We start from the raw sequence: 17,633 nt of genomic DNA, 5'->3' as shown, positions 1-17,633 counted from the left end.
TTCATGCATTGGAGAAGGAAATGGCAACCCACTCCAGTGTTCTTGCCTGGAGAATCCCAGGGATGGCGGAGCCTGGTGGGCTGCCGTCTATGGGGTCACACAGAGTCGGACATGACTGAAGCGACTTAGCAGCAGCAGAAGCATAGAGCTTGTGGTAGGAAAATTCTACCCTGGCTTGAAAACAGAGTTTGACTTTTATAATGTTGTTGTACATAATGTGTTTGTAAATATTCCATGTTTTATATGTTAAAAACATTCAGACATAACTTCAGATACTTTGCAAATAAAACATCTTTTATGTTAGTGTATTTCAGGATGTGAATTTTCTAAAAAAAAAAAAAAAAAAGTGGCTCCTAAGTTATTTTCAGAAATTGTAATTTGTGAATACCAATCCAATCTTAGTTCTGATATTTTCTTTATTTTGCCTATTCAAATATGTATTAACTGAGCTTTTACCACATGCTGTGCACTGTTAGGTTTTGGAGATACAAAGAGAAATCATGCAACACTAGCTCTTTGCTCAGGAAACTCCCCAAAACTACATATTGAGTTGGTTTCTGATTGTGATACTTCTCACTTTCACTGATTTTAGAACTTACATTCAAAATATGACCTCTGACCTTCCATATCTTAGAAACCTGTTATTACTTTTTTTAATCTCTGCGTTGTCTTTGATGCTTTGGTAGCATGCACTGAAAATTAACTCTTCTGTTTGAAAGCTGTAATTGTCAAGATAAAAATGCACTGTTTATCTTTGAGTTCACTGTAGCATCGATCTCTTGGTGACAGTGTCCTTCCTGAAAGATAAGGAGGTGCAAGCTTATAATCTTTGAATAGAAAGCAAATGTTTTAGAAGACATGCTGTTTTAACCATCCTTCTTTGCTCTTGGATGTTTAACTGTTTGGAGAGCATAATTCATATTTAAAAGAAGAGTAACTTACTCTCAGTGCTCATGTTGGGATGGAGGGGTGCATTGTGGTATTTCAATCATCAGTCTGGTTGTATTTTTGAAATGTTAATTGGTAGCTTTGAATGGCAGGAATTCTAAAAATCTGTCCAGATTAGATATTCTGAAAGCAAAAGTTTTAGAAAATGTAGAATTATTTGTGATTATGAAAGATGAGAGAAGTTATACTCAAAATAGAATGTCTAGTGGTATTGTGGAAAAGCATAATTTTAATTATGGATTAAGAGATAACCACTGCATTAATGATTCTTTTTTATTTATAGTCAGTTATAATTTGTTATAAAGCTTATGGTTTAAAAAGAATAGAAATTTCAAGTGGATTTCTTATTTTATTATGAAATATTTCAAATATAAAAGGATAGAAGAGCACCCAAATGCCTGCCTTCCAGTGTGAGAAAATATTACCTGTGCAGCTGAAGTCTCTTGTGTGCCCCTCCCTGACTGTGCATCCGTGTCCCAGCCCTTTTGCTTCCACGGTAGCTATTATTCTGAAATTGGTATTTATCACTACCTTAACAATAGATGTTATTTGTAACCCTGATGACACTAAAGGGAAAAAATATTTTGAATGTAATTCCCATTTTAATTTGCTCCTGTTTTATCTGTATAGTTTAGGACATATCTGTATTGTAAGAGTCATCCTTTTTCTAAAGTCATATCTATTTGCTAATTGACAGTAGAGATTTGAGGTCACTAATGGATTGTCATCATTTAGTTTAGAATGTTTATCAGATCGTAAATTCTAATTTGAAATGTCAACATACCACAATATGAGAATCCAAGCATAGATTTAGGTTATACTCAAATTGATTGCCTTTTCTTAGAAGTGACAATAATAAGCTCTTTCTATAACAACAATTAACATTGTTAGTTAATTTTCTAAAGTGGCTTATAGCTTTCGCTGCTTTAATCATTATGCCATAGTTTCTGCAATGCTGAATATCCTGTTTTGTCTTCATGAAGTTTGAATGCACATGTGTTTTTATTAAGCTGTGCTTGAAAGATGACTAATTCTCTTTCTCATTTCTGTACAGATGATCATCTGGTTGGAGAAGATGTTAGACAAAATAATTAGCATTTTCATCATATTTTTGTTAGTGATAGGAACACTTCTTTTAGCCCTACTCCTGACTGCAAAGGTACAGTACAACAATTGCTATCACCATTAATAAACTCTTTAACTGTTAGAATTTGTTGTATGGATAAGAAGCCAGCAGTTGCATGCATAGGAAATGTTACTTTGCTTATAAATAATTACAGCATTTAAAGTATTTATGATTTTTGTATTGCTGGTTTTGCCATGAATTTGCCTAATGTATTTTTATCATTTAAATTTTATTATCATAAAAATCCTCTGAGGTAAATGGCAGATGAAAAATGGAGATACTGAGGGAAAAGTGGGTTCTTCTCTCAAAAGGAGAACTATGATCTGGTCCATGACTCCTAGCGTAGATCCTGTTCACTTGATCAGAATTTGATTCCTTCCTTCATGTCTCATTGTTCTTTCTGCTGATTTACCATTAAGCTATTTCTCACTTTCCAGATCCTTCCAGCTTGCATTTCCTTTCCACCTTACTAGTTTGGACTGCTATAACAGAATACCATACACCAAGTGCCTTAAACAACAAACATTTATTTCTCATAGTTCTGGAGGCTGAGAGCCCCGGATGAAAGTGTGAGCATGGTCAGCTTCTTGGTAAAGGCTCTGTTCCTGGCTTATAGGTGGCTGTTTTCTCCTTGTATTCTCACATGATAGGGAGAAAGAACATCTTTGTATTTCTTCGTTTAAGGACGCTAATCCCATTGTGTCTTCCATCAGGTCTTCCATGGTAGCTCAGTCAGTAAAGAATCTGCCTGCAGTGCAGGAGACCTGGGTTCGATCCCTGGATTGGGAAGACCCCCTGGAGAAGAAAATGGCAACCCACTCCAGTATTCTTGCCTGGAAAATGCTATTGACAGGGGAGCCTGGTGGGCTGCAGCCCATGGGGTCACAAGAGTTGGACACGACTTAGGGACTAAACCACCACAGCGACTAAACCACCACCACCAGTCCCATCATGAGAGCATCACCCTCATGACCTAATTACTTCCCAAAGGCCCTATCTCTTATACCTATCAACATTGGATGTTAGGCTTTCAACAGATGAATTTTGAGAGGATATAAAAAAATTTAGTCCTTATTACCCCTCTTTCATCAAAGAAAATCATTCTCCAAAGTTCAGCTAAATTTTTTGTCTCTTACTAGCTTTTCAAAAAACTTTTGTAGTCTATCACAGTCTTTATTTTATTTGGACCCTACTGAACTCTGCACCCCAGATTTTTATATGTTGTTTTCCAGAAATTGTGAAGCTTACCTGATATCCTGGATGTGAACCATTTTCATATAGTGCTGTAGAGATATGGTGACTTAGCAGTAGCAGCAGCAGATGTACCTATTAGCAATAGATAATCTAATATGCAGCAATTTACTAAAGAATTACACTGTTTCCTACTATTTGACTTTCTACTTGGAAGTCCTGTTCTCAGTCACTCTTAGCCTCAGTATGCCCTGATTTTATCATTTGCTTCTAACAACCTGCTCTCTCTATACCTGTTTCAGTTAAAATGCAGTTTTTACCTTTTCTTTGGATTTTAATCATGTATAGTCACTTATTTAGGCTCTACAGACTTGAGAGGTCTGTCTTTGTCTGTGTTATATTCCACCTAAACCTCCCTCTGTATGTTTTTCTAGTTCTTAGAGAAACCTTTCACCAGTATGTAATTCTTTTCCTTTTTTTTCTCTCTTTCCTCTCCTATTCCACTTTCCCTTCTTAGTCCCTTTGTGTAGAGTCTTCTTGCCTGCTCATCTCAATTGTTTCATCTTTTTTTTCCTTTGTTCATTTCATGCTTCAGTGAGCTTTTGCTTCCCTGAACTTTGATAACAATTATTACTGAACCATTTCTTTGTAGTTTAGGACTCATGCAAACTGAGCTTTTGAAGGAAACTTACTGGTTATCTAGTTCATTCTCCTAGCTAATAAAAGGATCTTTCTCTAAAACACCATGACAGTATCCATTTGAATGTCTTAATAGACATCTCAAATATAACATGTCAGAACTGAATCCCAGACCTTCCCATGCTTGTCTGTTCTTCTCATTTCAAGTAAGTGACAGCTTCATTCTGCTTGCTCAGGTGAAAAGCCTCAGGGTCATTCTTGACTACTTTTTTTCTTTTATTAATACATGCATATCCAGTTTGTCAGAAAATCCTTTTTGCCTCCATGTTCCTAGTATATTTTGGGATAATAGCAGAGTTGAGGATGTTAGGTAATTCCTTTCTACCTAAAGCAAGAATTAAATGGTATAAAAATTATTATAAACACCATATCAGGGCATTGAAAAATGATCAGTTAGGCAATAGTTTGAGGACTGTTTGCTTGTGAAAAACTGCTACTGCATTTGATAAAAGCATGTAGTTTGTGGCTTTTTTACTTGGAATTACTTATCTTCACCTGCCTTGTGTGGGCAGAAAAAACCTACAGATTTTCTTATGGGTTGTGGTGGATTTGGTTTGGGACTGGGAACAGAGAAGCTGTGAATTAAAGAGAGAGGTTCTGGAAGCAAGAAAGGCACAGAAGGGCTGAGATTAATAAATCACATTTTAGAATGGTATATGGGAGACCCTAAGGTATCCTGTGAATTTTGAAAGCCTGGGGAGATTTGCACATTTGTTGTGCCTTTGATGACATTTCTCAAGTTTCACACATCTCAGGCTAGAAAGGATGCAGCTTCCGAGTGTGAAGTGTCAGAGCATAACTTTATGGCAACGTTCTTGGCGGACTGTTTAGCTGTTCAGGTTCAGGGGGGACCCTTGGGGTTTTCAAAAAATAAAAAACACTGAGTAGAGACATTAATGACAGGGAAGACAAACTTTGCAGTTATTACAGGTAAATTGTTTGCTTACTGAAACAAAACGACAGCTCCCAGAGTTAAAAAACAATCTAGAGTTGCCTTGTAATGGATAGTGGCTGTTCAGTGCAGTCTCTTAAGTTAACTGACCCTCAGATATCTAATTACTTGACGCTTAAAGCATTGTTCCTAGAGTAGTATAAAAGATAAATGTTAAATTGAGTTTAATTTTTATTGATACTCTTTTCCTGTCCGTAATACAGGTACATCAAGAGAGTGTACACATGATTGAAGTCACAAGCAATTTGATTAATGAAACTCTAGCAAATCATCCTGAGTGGGCAAAGTAAGAATGTAATTTTGACAAAAATAGAGATGGATGGCCAGAGAAGAGTTTGCCAAAACTTTGTGAATGTTGTCATTTTTGCATGAGAATGACATGTAATGGGATGGTGGATGTAATTTTGACAAACAGAGATGAATGGCCTAGGTTCTATGTCTGTTTTTATGAAATGATCTTCATTGGTACAGTTACCTTGGAAGAGAGAAGAGAGAAGAGTTTGCAAAACTTTGTTGAATGTTGTCATTTTTGCATGAGAATGACACGTAATGGGATGGAGGAGAGCAGAGGGGAAAGTCCGAATATTGAATTGAGTCTCACAGTATACAACATGTCTTTGATTTACTAAGCTTTCCCCTACATTATGTTGTTTGCTGAAGACGTTATCCCCATTTTACAGATGAGGAAACAGGATCAGAGGTTAAGGGATTCAAGAAAATCCCCGCCATGGCAGAGTCAGCAGCTTTCCCATACTGTATCATTTTTTGTGGCAGAGTTGGCAGACTACGGCTCAGAACCAAATCCAACCACCTGTTCCATAAAGATTTATTGGAACAGCCTACACCTGTTCATGTCATGCTGTCTGTGGCTATTTGGAGGCTGCAGAAAAAAGCAGACAGAATTGAGTAGTTGTGATACAGATCATATGTCCCGAAAAGCCTAAAATATTTACGCCTTGGCCCTTTACAGAAAAAAAAAGTCTGCCAACGCCTGTAGGATCTCTTTGCCTACTTGTTTAATTTGGCTTCTGTGAGAGGGTTTTTACTTTTTCGTGGAGAGTGTTCCTAGGATTATGCTGTTCACCTAATTGAACTTGATGACAAATTGTATGGCCTCCTCTTTTATTTTTTTTTTTAACTACCCCCATGGTAGTCAGTAATTTGTTAGGAAATACTCTGCAAGTTTTAGAATTGTAAATTGTAAATGATTGTTTAAAAAATTAAGTTCCAGGGATTACTGGTGCAGTACACTATACCAGTTTTTCATTTTTCCTTTCTTTATTTTGAATTAGTTGGCTTCCTGAGGCTCAGGTTGTTCAAAGAGCCCTTAATTCTGCAGCCAACAACGTATATCAGTATGGGCGAGAATGGATAACCCACAAGGTAAGGAAAGAGCTATTTTCACAGTTTTTTCTTTGCAGGGTCTTCATTGGTAGTGACTTCTTGCTTTGATAAAGCAAAAATGGAGATTCTGTTTATAATTTCTGTTATTGAAATAGGCTTAAATCTATAAATCAACAGTCAACATAGGATGAAATAAAACCATCTGGACAATCCTATTGATAATTGCTGGTAGCCTGAACAATCCAAGAGGCTGGGGATTTGCTTCATGTTCAAAATAGATCTGATTAATTGTTTGTACATTAGGACAGAATGATCACTAAGCTTGGCTGATCAAATATGGCTTTGTGGAGAAAAAATTATTAACACCTATTAAATTTTATTATCTGCTGATAACTGTACTCAACAGTTTCCAATTTGTTTCATTTAATCTTTCCAAGAAACCTAGAGTAGTCTGAATTATTTTACCCCCTTTATAGACAAGGAAACAGACTTATGTAAATTTACTTAAGTAAATTCCCACTGGTCATGTAATAAATCGCAGAGCTTGCTTTCAGACTGTAGACTAATTCTAAATCCTTTGCTCTTTCTACTATGATATGCTAAAAGTGTGTGCCCGGAGCTGATCTAAGTGCTTTAATGTGGCACTTGAGATAAACTGTGAAGGAATGGAATGATAGATCCTGGATGAATAGAGAGAAGGAAGGGTATATTTTAAGAAGGGGTATTTATGTGATCCAAGATACAGAGATAGGAGTGTACTTGAGGAGGTGAGTTTGACTGAAGTTTTGTGAAGGGGAAACAAAAGGCAGAGGAAAAGACACAGCTCTTGTAGCTAAGGATCAGACTCCATGATACAGATTTGGGACATCACTTTTTTTCCCTAGTTTTTCCTATGGAAATGAAGGTAATTTATAGTTTTAATGTATGAGGTAATTAGGATTATCTAGGGATTGCCGAAACTTGTTGCACTGAGATGTGTGCCAAAAAATTCCCTGTTTAAAATTCAAATTCAGCATCTAAAAAACAAAATAAATTACACTGTGTATACATGTCTACTCAGTTGCTCAACTGTGTCTGACTCTTTGTGACCCCATGGACTGTGGCCTGCCAGGCTTCTCTGTCCATGGAATTTTCCAGGCAAGAATACTAGAGTGGGTTACCATTTTTTCCTCCTGGGGATCTTCCCGACCCAGGGATCAAGCCCGCATCTCTTGTATCTCCTGCACTGGCAGATGGATTCTTTACCACTGCGCCACCTTTTGGAAATTACACTGCTGCTGCTGCTGCTAAGTCGCTTCAGTCGTGTCCAACTCTGTGCGACCCCATAGACGGCAGCCCACCAGGCTCGCCGGTCCCTGGGATTCACCAGGCAAGAACACTGGAGTGGGTTGCCATTTACACTATACGTACAACAATCTGCTAACCTAGGATAGACTCATGGTCAAGTTAAAAGTTAGGAGAAAGATGTGTTACTGATTTTCCTGGGTCCATACCAGATAATGAAATCCACTGTCACATGGAAGTTTTAAAGAAAATATTTATTGAATAAACAAAAGATAAGTACACTTGACCTTGAACAATGTGGTGGTTAGAGGTGCTGACCTTCCCTGTAGTTGAAAAGTCTCTGACTTTACAGTTGGCTCTCACTTACCTGGTTTTGCATTCTTAGATTCCACCAGCCACAGATCTTGTACCACTGTAGCACATATTTAGTGAGAACGATTCACATGTAAGTGGACCTGCACTGTTCAAACCGGTGTTGGTCAGGGCTCCACTGTGTGTGCACATGCTTCTCAGAACCATCATGGAAGGAAGACCGAATGTTGCAGAGGACTTTTAGATGTTTAGATGTATGTTTGCCTGACGTATACTGTGGATAACGTAGTGTTTAATTCTTGAATTATCTGTTTAGGAGAAACTTTCATTCTGGAATTCTTACCTGTTTGGGAAAATAATAAAGGGAATTTGGATAGTTGGAAGAATGTGCCTTAGATTTTAAAGTAAATTTTTAATTACTTAGAGGAAAAAATAGATTTGAAACCTTATACTTGAGAGTCTAAAATGGAAGACCTTGGAAGAGACATGATTTTTCTACAAAAAGTTGTAAAATATTTGTGATCCTGATTTAGGAGGCACAGGGATAATATCTAAAAACAACCATTGAATTGAATGGATAAATAAAATGTGGTATATCTGTATAATGGACTATTATTTGACCATAAAAAGGAAGTACTGATACATTTTACAACATGGATGAACCTTGAAATCATCAGTCATAAAAGACCACATAAGTATGATTCCACTTATATAAAATGTGTGAGAGGCTTATCTATAGAAACATAGAGTAGTGGTTTTCAAGGGTAGGGGATTGGGAAGAAATGGAAGAGTGATTACTAGTGAGTATGGAGTTAACTTCTGGGGGCTTGAGAATGTTCCAAATAGATTGTGGTAATGATTGCATAACTGTGAATGCAAAAAAAAAAAAAACTGTTGAGTTATGCACCTAAATGGGTGAATTGTAAGGTGTGTGAGTTATATCTCAATAATTTTTTTTTTTTTTTTAAGAGTCATTGACATTGCAGAGGTAGCTCAGATCTAATCCAGCTAAGAGTCATATAAGAATTGAATACTAAGAACTACAGTGTAGAAAGGGCCAAAACTAGGTGGTGACGGAATGCCACACTCAGGAAAGAAGAAAAGTTTTTTATAGCCTTTGTTTAGGTATGAACAGAGAAGGTTACTTTCTATGTGCTTCCAGCCTACTTTGTCAGCTGTATCTCCTATGTCCTCTGTTCATGGTCATGGTTCTAGTCAAACCCTCTAGTTGGCTCGTTCCTCAGCATTCAGTGATCTCATTTTAACTTGATTACTTTCTTCAAGACCCTGTCTCCAAATACTCTCACATTCTGGGGTCCTGGGGGTTAGGACTTTACATAACAATTTAGAGGTGGAGGACACCATTAAGCCTGTATCGCGGCCTAAGGAGAGAGTATGGCTTGAGGAGGACCAGACATAGTTTCCTGCACACTTAGGCTTTTGAAGGCCAGAGAAGTGAGCCAGCAGAGAAGGTGGAGGAGGAGGAGCCCTGCGATGCACCCTGTGTGTCAGCGAGGTCTACAGAAGAAAATGTTTCAAGAAAGACTTGGTTGTATCACATGCTACCAAGATTTCAAGCAAGGTTGGACCAGACATTTGCCTTCTGAGTTACTCCTATTTTTGTAGATTAGGCTGTTTGCCTTAAGTTACACCGCCCTCAGAGGGCATTCTGACTGCTCTTAGTGTGGCATTGGGTTCCACATACAAAGAGCATCTCATTCCTCCAGCAGGGTGTGTGCTTCAGTGATTTTTTGTAGCAGTGGTGCTGTGCCCGTTAAACTCAGTTCTCTGGCCCGGTCTTCCTTGTGGCTTTTGATAATACAATGGTGCAGGCTGGTAATTGGGGTCTGTAGTGTTCTGCTATGATTGATAGCACCGCAAATTTGAATAGAGTGTTTTATAACATGCTGCAAAATTTTGCTGAACTCTCTCTTGAGTTAGGCTTCCCAGGTGCCTCGGTGGTAAAGAATCTGCTCGCCAGTGCAGGAGATGCGCCTTTGATCCTGGGTCAAGAAGATCCCCCGGAGAAGGAAATGGCTACCTATTCCAATATTCTTGCCTGGGAAATCCTATGGGCAGAGGAGCCTCGCGGGCTACCATCCATGGAGTTGCAAAAGAGTCAGACATGACTTATCGATTAAACAGCAGCAACTCCTTTTAGTTAATAGTTGTGGTATTTTAGTTATTCACCGTTGTGCTGGGAGTGAGACAGCTAAAGGAGATGTCAGTTTGAAATAGTGCTTTATTGCAGTAAAGGCCACTGTGCAAGCAGCCAAAACTGGAGGCTGGCTGTGACCATTTTAGGCTTCTTCTGGTAAAAGATCCCAGAGGCTGACAGAATGGGTCATAGGACTGTGAGAATCTGACAATCATAATATATAAAAAACACAGTTAAAGTCAGTAGAGGACTTCCTTAGTGGTCCAGTTTAAAAATCCGCCTGCCAAGGCAGGGGACGCGGGTTCCATCCCTGATCAGGGAAGATTCCACCTGCTGTGGGCAGCCAAGCCCGTGTGCCACAACTGCTGTAGCCTGTGTGCCTGGCGCCAGTGCTCGGCAACAGGAGAAGCCAGCACCTTGAGAAGCCCGCACACCACAGCTAGAGAGTAACGCCTGCTCGCCACAACCATGAAGACCCAGCACAGCCAAAAACATTATGGATGAATAAATAAATAAAACTTTTTTAAAAAGACTAAATCCCCATGATTGTGAAATAAGTAGGGAGAGTTAGAATAGGGGTAATGGTGGGTTTTAATTATTGTGGATAATTTGCTCTGTTAGGTGTTCTTTGTCCATAGGTTATATATGCTGTAGATGAAAGACTATTAGACAGCTTTTGATCCTAACTCTGCTACTTTTAGTTCCAACTCTTAGCTGCATGACCTTGGGCCTATCATAGATTCTTTCTGTTTTCTCATTTTAAAAGAATAAAGGGTTAACCAAACATTTTTCTGTCCAACTTTGTTGAGATTGTTGCAAAGGTCATAGAATGTAGGTGAGAGCCATTTGTAAACTAAAATACTATGCAAAGATGAATGGCTTTTATATTCACTAATTTGTCTTTGGTTTGTGAATAAATCAAATGTAAGAGAAAACACTGAGCAGATATATTTGTATCAAATATGTCAAAAAACTGGTTCAGGTGTCTATAAGATCAGCATTAAATGGTCAAAAGATATGGTTAGGTCACACAAAAGGAAATACACATTGAAAACCAACATGGAAAATGGTCACTCTGATCACTAAAGAAAAATATAAATAATTATTACCATTTCACACCTATTAAATTATCTAATAATTTAATAATTTATCAGTTCATAAGGTTTGGGAAAAATTGGTTCTTTCATACAACATTGGAAAGTATTAATTGGTATAGTCCTTATAGAAGACAGTTTAGCAGTGTTTGACTGGAGTCATTAAAATGCTTATTTCCTTTGATTCCTGTATGTTTATCTTAATGTTAGTAATAAAAAAGTTGCATAAAGATATTTATTGCAGTGTTACTTGTGACATTATAAATTGGGAACCATCTCTATGTCCTATGATTGATTAAATAATAATAGAAAAACTTAGCTAATATGAAACCATATAAAAATAAAGGTTAGTGTTGAAGAGTAAAAATGAAATACTTATGATGCAAAAGAAAATATAGAATTCTAAACTGTATCTGTGTAAGCAGGCAGAAGGTTGCAGAGGGGAAAATGGCAGCAGTTGTATTAAGTGGGGCAATAAATCATTGTCTTTTTAAAAGCATCTTTAAGATTACCGTATGGTTTTAATAACACATAACATGTAGGATGAGATACTATAATGACTAGCTTTCTCCAAGTTATCTTGTCTTAGTGTTTTTGATTTCCCGAACCCAGAAGCCAGTCTAATTGGTCATAACTCTGAGACCTGACATCTCTGGCTCAGACAGTAAGGAATCTGCCTGCAGTGCAGGAGACCCGAGTTCAATCCCTGGGTCTGGAAGAAGATCCCTGGGTCTAGAGAAGGGAATGGCTACCTACTCCTGCATTCTTGCCTGGAGAACCCCATGGACACAGGAGCCTGGAGGGCCACAGTCCCATGGGGTCGCAGAGTCGGACACAACTAAGCAAGTAACACACTGAGACCTAACATCTCTGAGCGTATTCAAAGGGAGACTTGCGTTTATAGCTAAGGTTCTAAAATTTCACCTAACGTTGTGTGGTAATTCTAATACTAGTGGTAAATGTAGCATGACCCTTCCATATAATGGTTGAGCACCAGGGTTACTTGGGAAAGATTTTTCTCTGGGCAGATGAGATCAGAAAAGTCAGTAAGCATGGCTTTGTTCTCTTAAGACCTAAAGAAGTTTTCCTAGAGACCTAAGAATAAAGGAAAGAATAAAGAAGCAAAAAGATGGGAGAGAGAGTATTTACTGGAAATACTGAGTAGAGTTTAAGGAAAGAACAGTGTGGTTGGAGGCAGTTAAATAGTCTGGGACATTTTAGTTTGATTTGGAACAAATGTAAAGACCAGCATGTATTAATTTTACTGGATTGTTGCCTGAAACACTAACTCAGATTATATCTGTATTCCTTCCAGCTTCATAAAATTCTCGGAGATAAGGTGAATAATACGGCCGTAATTGAAAAACAAGTACTAGAACTTTGGGATAGGCTGTATCATTCTTGGTTTGTAAAGGTAAGTTATTTTAGCTAAGGACTTCAGTTGTAAATGAATAGTGTCCTTTTATGGACTCATTGACTAGGTCTGATTGTGTTAACACGGGGATTTCATTTCTTGACATTTTTAAGCTGCAAGGTCTTAAACCTCAGGTCATTAAAAGTCAGCTTGAACTGATGATTAACTTCCATGGCAGAACCATCAGTTTCTCTGTTATCGGTGTTCTATCTGCTTTTCATTATCCTCTACTACTGGGGTCCAGCCAGCCCCGGTGGATCCAGGGAATTTGAAGGGGAGACTGCTTCGGCGATCAGGATACGATAGAATTAAAGATATAAACAGTGATCAAATAAGGATAGCTTAGTGAGAATTCAGTGGAGAATAGAGGCTGAATAACTTGGTTTACGTGGAAAGCTAATAAAATTCCAAAATAAGGAATTTGCATCACCTACGTAGGCCACAGGCGTCCTCCCGTTCTCCCGAAGGAGAGGAGACACTAAGGCCTCCCTGGTCAGATCTTAGAAGCCCAGGCATAATTAGTAGGCTTGACAAGCCTCCACGCTCCAGATGGGAATTCAGCCAGAAGGTGAAAGAATGACATGGGGAGACCAAGTTTCCGTGAACAAGGCCCGCACTTTATTTTCCAAAGTAGTTTTTATACCTTAAGTTGTGCATAGAGGACAATGGGGGAAGGGCTGTAGAGTCAGCAGTAAGCCAGGCTTTCTTCCTGCAAACTTATCATATGCAAAAGTTTAGGTGAATTACATCATCTTCTGGCCAAGAGGCCGGTTAACATTTTATGATCCTTTCTTCAGAAAACTTATTTTTCTGTAAAGGTGATCATTCTAAAGTCAAGTGCCACCCTCCAAAAGCATTAGATAAAGTTGCATTCCTATAGGGCAAAGGTGTGGTGGGCTATAACAAGAAAAGAATTAACTCAAGGGTCCAAGGTTACAAACATTAAAGCTACTACTTACATTCCTGTACACCAATTATATTAATCAATACACTGCCAGGGACACAGTAGGTAAGGGATATGGAAACTTAGCAGCAAACACTGGCCCAACAAGTGAAAAATGCTTCACCAATACAATTTCTAATCAATCTTTTAACTGCTCAAAGGAATCTGTATTTAGACAGTTTAGAACATCTCATGCCTCTCACGGTTGGGAGGCTGTGAACAATCACATGTGGCTGGAAGAACCTATTCAGGCAGGCTAGAGGACTTCCAAAGGAGTTTGTAGGTTGAAACACTTGTCACGCCCAGGAACTTTATTAACTGGAGCTGTAAGTTAACTCTTTTTCAGAGAGAGGTGGTGGGGGACAGCCCCCTGTAAAGTCAGAGGTGTAGGTGAGAGCACAAAGCAGTAAAGTAGGCAGACTCTGGTTTTCGGGGTAGATGCTCGAGAATTCCCAGGGGGACTCCTGAGGCTTGATCCCGCCTTTGCGTATGCCGAGCCTCCTTCCTCATGACCTTTGCCATGGGCAAAGTTCCTCACGCTGGCTCCCGGCACTCAACAGTGTCTCATCTTCTTAACCAGATCTGTACAGTAGAAGTGTGATGCAAGCCGTATATGTAATGTTAACTTTCTAGTGGCTGCATTAAAAAAAAGAAAGAGAAAAAAAAAACTAAGAATGGATGAAATTTATTTTAATAATGTATTTTACTTAACACAGTATACCCAATATATGTCATTTCCATATGGAATGAATGAAAAAGTGATGAGATTCTATATTTAAATCTTTTCCATTCTGAGTGTTAGAGATCTGGTTTATCTTTTACATTTAGGTACTCGGTATCCACAAGTGGGTAGTGGCTACTATTTGGGACAGTACAGCTCTGGAATTAAGAACTTTTTCTTTGAGGAAGTTAAAATAGATCTGAAAGTTTAGAGATAATTTTATTTTAAATAAACCTTTAGTGCTACTTGTACTGATGAGTATCATTTTTTACTAAATATAAAAACGACTGTTTGAAAGCAGGTGGTCATGCAGGCCATTCTGTACAATGGGTTGGCAGGGCCCTTGGGCCATCAGGGACTGTGCTGTGGAAGATGCCGATGCAGGGGGAGAGAAATCGAGTGGGGCAGAGTTAGCTTGGGTAACGGGGAGGAGGGCGCAATTGAACATTTGCATACGTTCCCCAGTGACAATGCAAGAGCATTGTGTGCTCTTGCCAGTTCAGTTCAGTCGCTCAGTCATGTCCGACTCTTTGCAACCCCATGGACTGCAGCACGCCAGACTTCCCTGTCCATCACCAACTCCTGGAGCTTACTCAAACTCATGTCCATTGAGTCGGTGATGCCATCCAACCATCTCATCCTCTGTCATCCCCTTCTCTTCCCTCCTTCAATCTTTCCCAGTGTCAGGATCTTTTCCAGTGAGTCAGTTCTTTGCATCAGGTGGCCAAAGTATTGAAGTTTCAGCTTTAGCATCAGTCCTTCCATTGAATATTCAGGACTGATTTCCTTTAGGATGGACTGGTTGGATCTCCTTGCAGTCCACGGGACTCTCAAGAGTCTTCTCCAACACCATAGTTCAAAAGTATCAATTCTTCTGCACTCAGCTTTCTTTATAGTCCAACTCTCATGTCCATACATGACTACTGGAAAAACCATAGCTTTGACTACATGGACCTTTGTTGGCTCTTGCCTAGGAGAAGTTGAAGGAGTGGTGATGGGTTTTGTGGGTTTTCAATAATTGAGAGTTAAAACTCACTGGGAGTACCTCCTGGTGGTCCAGTGGTTAAGACTCTGAGCTCCCAGTGCAGGGGGCCTGGCTTTGAGCCCTTGTCGGAGACCTAGATCCCACATGCCACAACTAAGAGTTTGCCTGGCGCAACTAAAGACCCCACAAGCTACAACTGAGATCCAGTGGAGCCAGATAAATAAATAAATATTAGAACCAAACAAAACCTAACTGGGGAATCTCTGGGTAGATACCTGCTGAAGAGCCAATTACGAAGGTTGTATCTTGTTTCTTCTGCTAATTCTGGGGCTTCTGCTACACACAAACAGCTTTTACTGTCCCTCAGCCACTTGGAGCTTCCTGAATGGTCCAGGGAGGTCAGTCAGTGTTTTAAAAGCATAGGTTTATAAGTGGGTAAGTGCATTGCTTACCTCTTTTTCTAGGACCTAATGTTTTCTTTGCTAATGAAGATTGGCATCCCTGGGTTTTTTGGAAAAGTGCGAAAATGGAAACACATGTAAAATGTTAAGAATCTACTTCTATTTCTAAACTTTAACCTTACTAGTCGCTTTGTTTATTCATCACCCTTCCACATGTGTTATTCTTGCATATCTGCCAATGTAATTCTTTTCCTGATAGACAAGTTAGATTTCTCCTTTGTACCCTTCTCTTTCATATTCTGTTTTTCCCTCTTTTATTGAGATATGATTAATACATACCATTATATTTAATATTGCTTTTAGCTATACTTTTTCATATTTTATTTCTCTCAGCTCTCTTTAGCTTTTTGGAAGAGTAATATGGTAGATGAGGAAAGGAGGGAAAAAGCAAAAATGGGAGACTAAAAGAAAGGTTAGAGGGGAGAAAGGGGGGGAAAATAAGATGAAAGTATATGCTGTGTTCATGTTCAATTGAATATACTGATGAGTAAAGTGTGTTCATGAACATGCTTAGGAGGGATGCACTTAAGCTAGGCTGAGACACAGTAGCTAGAATATAAACAGAGAAATATATTTTGGGTCTTTTTGATGGAGTTCTTTGTTAATTTCTGATATAATACGAAGTTTTTCAACTCTGTGTATTTACTAAACTGCTCAAGTGGACCTGAAACCAAGTAGGCTATTTATGTGTCTTCTTGTCTTCAGGTTAGGACGGGGATTTCATGTCTGAACTGTTTTGTTCCACAGAACGTATCACACTCTGGAAGGCACAGAGGGCACAAGCTGCACATAAGCCGTCAGAATAGCTGGCTGGGGGACATTCTCGACTGGCAGGATATCGCGTCCTTTGTCCACGAGAACATCGAGACGTTTCTTTCGGTAAGAAATAGTATTTTTTAACTAAATTGGACTTAGGAAAAAACAGACTCTAATTCCCAGGTTTTTTTCACACTTGTAAATGTCTTTCATCACCCTGTTTTTTAATGCCATGAGATTTTGCAGTTTTGAGAGTTCTAAATGCACCAGAAAGATGTCCCAAAGCCATAGGCCTCGAGTGTAGCTCCCCTGATCCCTCCTCTGTGGTTGAAGAGTAACCAAGAGATGCTGACTCAGGAAGCGTGCACGATGCTGTGGCTCCCGGGTTCTGAGGCTGATGTCCTCTTCCCCTAGACTGATCAGGATCCCCCTCGTTGAACCACTAGCAAGGGAAGCCGCCTTTGGTTGGTGAAGTCCTTTGGCAGATAGAAATGTGGTTCCAGTTACAATAGAGAGACTGGATGTTTAAAGGCTTAGATTTCTGTCATCCCTCCTGTCCTTCCTTCATGCGCCATCCACCTCTGCCTTGCTTTCCAGAAGATCGGAGGCAGCAAGGAACAGTTTGCAGTGTTGCTGAGTTTCACTCCATAGCGTACTTTGTGAGGTCTCTGGGCCTGTGGCTTTTCACAGAGATGAGAAATCCTCTCTTGTGAATAAACTTGTAACTCTTATCATGTTAATAGAAATGGAGGTTTGGGACTTCGCTGGTGGTCCAGTGGTTCGGAAAAGCCCTTCCAGTGCAGAGGGTACAGCTTCGATTCCTAGTTGAGGAGCTAGGGGACCCCATGTGCCTCGGTGCCAAAAAACCAAAACAAAATGGAGGCAGTGTTGTGGCAAATTCAATAAAGAGTTTAAAAAAAAAAATGGTCCACATCAAAAAAAAAAGTCTTTAAAAAAATAAAATTTTTTAAAAAGTGGAGATTTGCTGTGCTAGATGTTTTTAAATTTTAATTTTTATCAGGACAAGAGATGACTATAGCTGAAAAGTCAAAGATGCTTGAAGGTGTTAAATAGTGAATAGCATTGCCCCTGCTCTGTGCTTCCCCCTTCAGTCTCATTCTCCAGAGCTCTGCATTCTTTTAACTTTCTCTGTGTATTTACCTCTAAATTTCTAAAATAATATTTATGCTGCTCTTCCTTGGTTTCATAGTGTTATCTTCGGCTTCTGACATGGAAGATGGAGAT

At 39.1% G+C, this 17,633-nt stretch overlaps 1 protein-coding gene across 1 annotated transcript in view; it reads left to right on the top strand.

Moving 5' to 3' along the window:
- TMEM245 (transmembrane protein 245) overlaps window positions 1-17,633 on the top strand; it is an 83,617-nt gene that overhangs the window by 32,325 nt on the left and 33,659 nt on the right. Inside the window, exons 8-12 of the mRNA XM_019966693.2 lie at window positions 2,003-2,107; window positions 5,120-5,202; window positions 6,209-6,299; window positions 12,424-12,522; window positions 16,380-16,511. Coding sequence (XP_019822252.2) covers window positions 2,003-2,107; window positions 5,120-5,202; window positions 6,209-6,299; window positions 12,424-12,522; window positions 16,380-16,511 — 510 coding nt within the window. The remainder of the gene's footprint in view (window positions 1-2,002; window positions 2,108-5,119; window positions 5,203-6,208; window positions 6,300-12,423; window positions 12,523-16,379; window positions 16,512-17,633) is intronic.

Source organism: Bos indicus, chromosome 8, assembly GCF_029378745.1.
Source record: "Bos indicus isolate NIAB-ARS_2022 breed Sahiwal x Tharparkar chromosome 8, NIAB-ARS_B.indTharparkar_mat_pri_1.0, whole genome shotgun sequence".
Classification (NCBI taxonomy): domain Eukaryota; kingdom Metazoa; phylum Chordata; class Mammalia; order Artiodactyla; family Bovidae; genus Bos; species Bos indicus.
The sequence above is the reverse complement of the archived record's forward strand: the minus strand, read 5'-3'. Positions and strand labels throughout refer to the sequence as shown.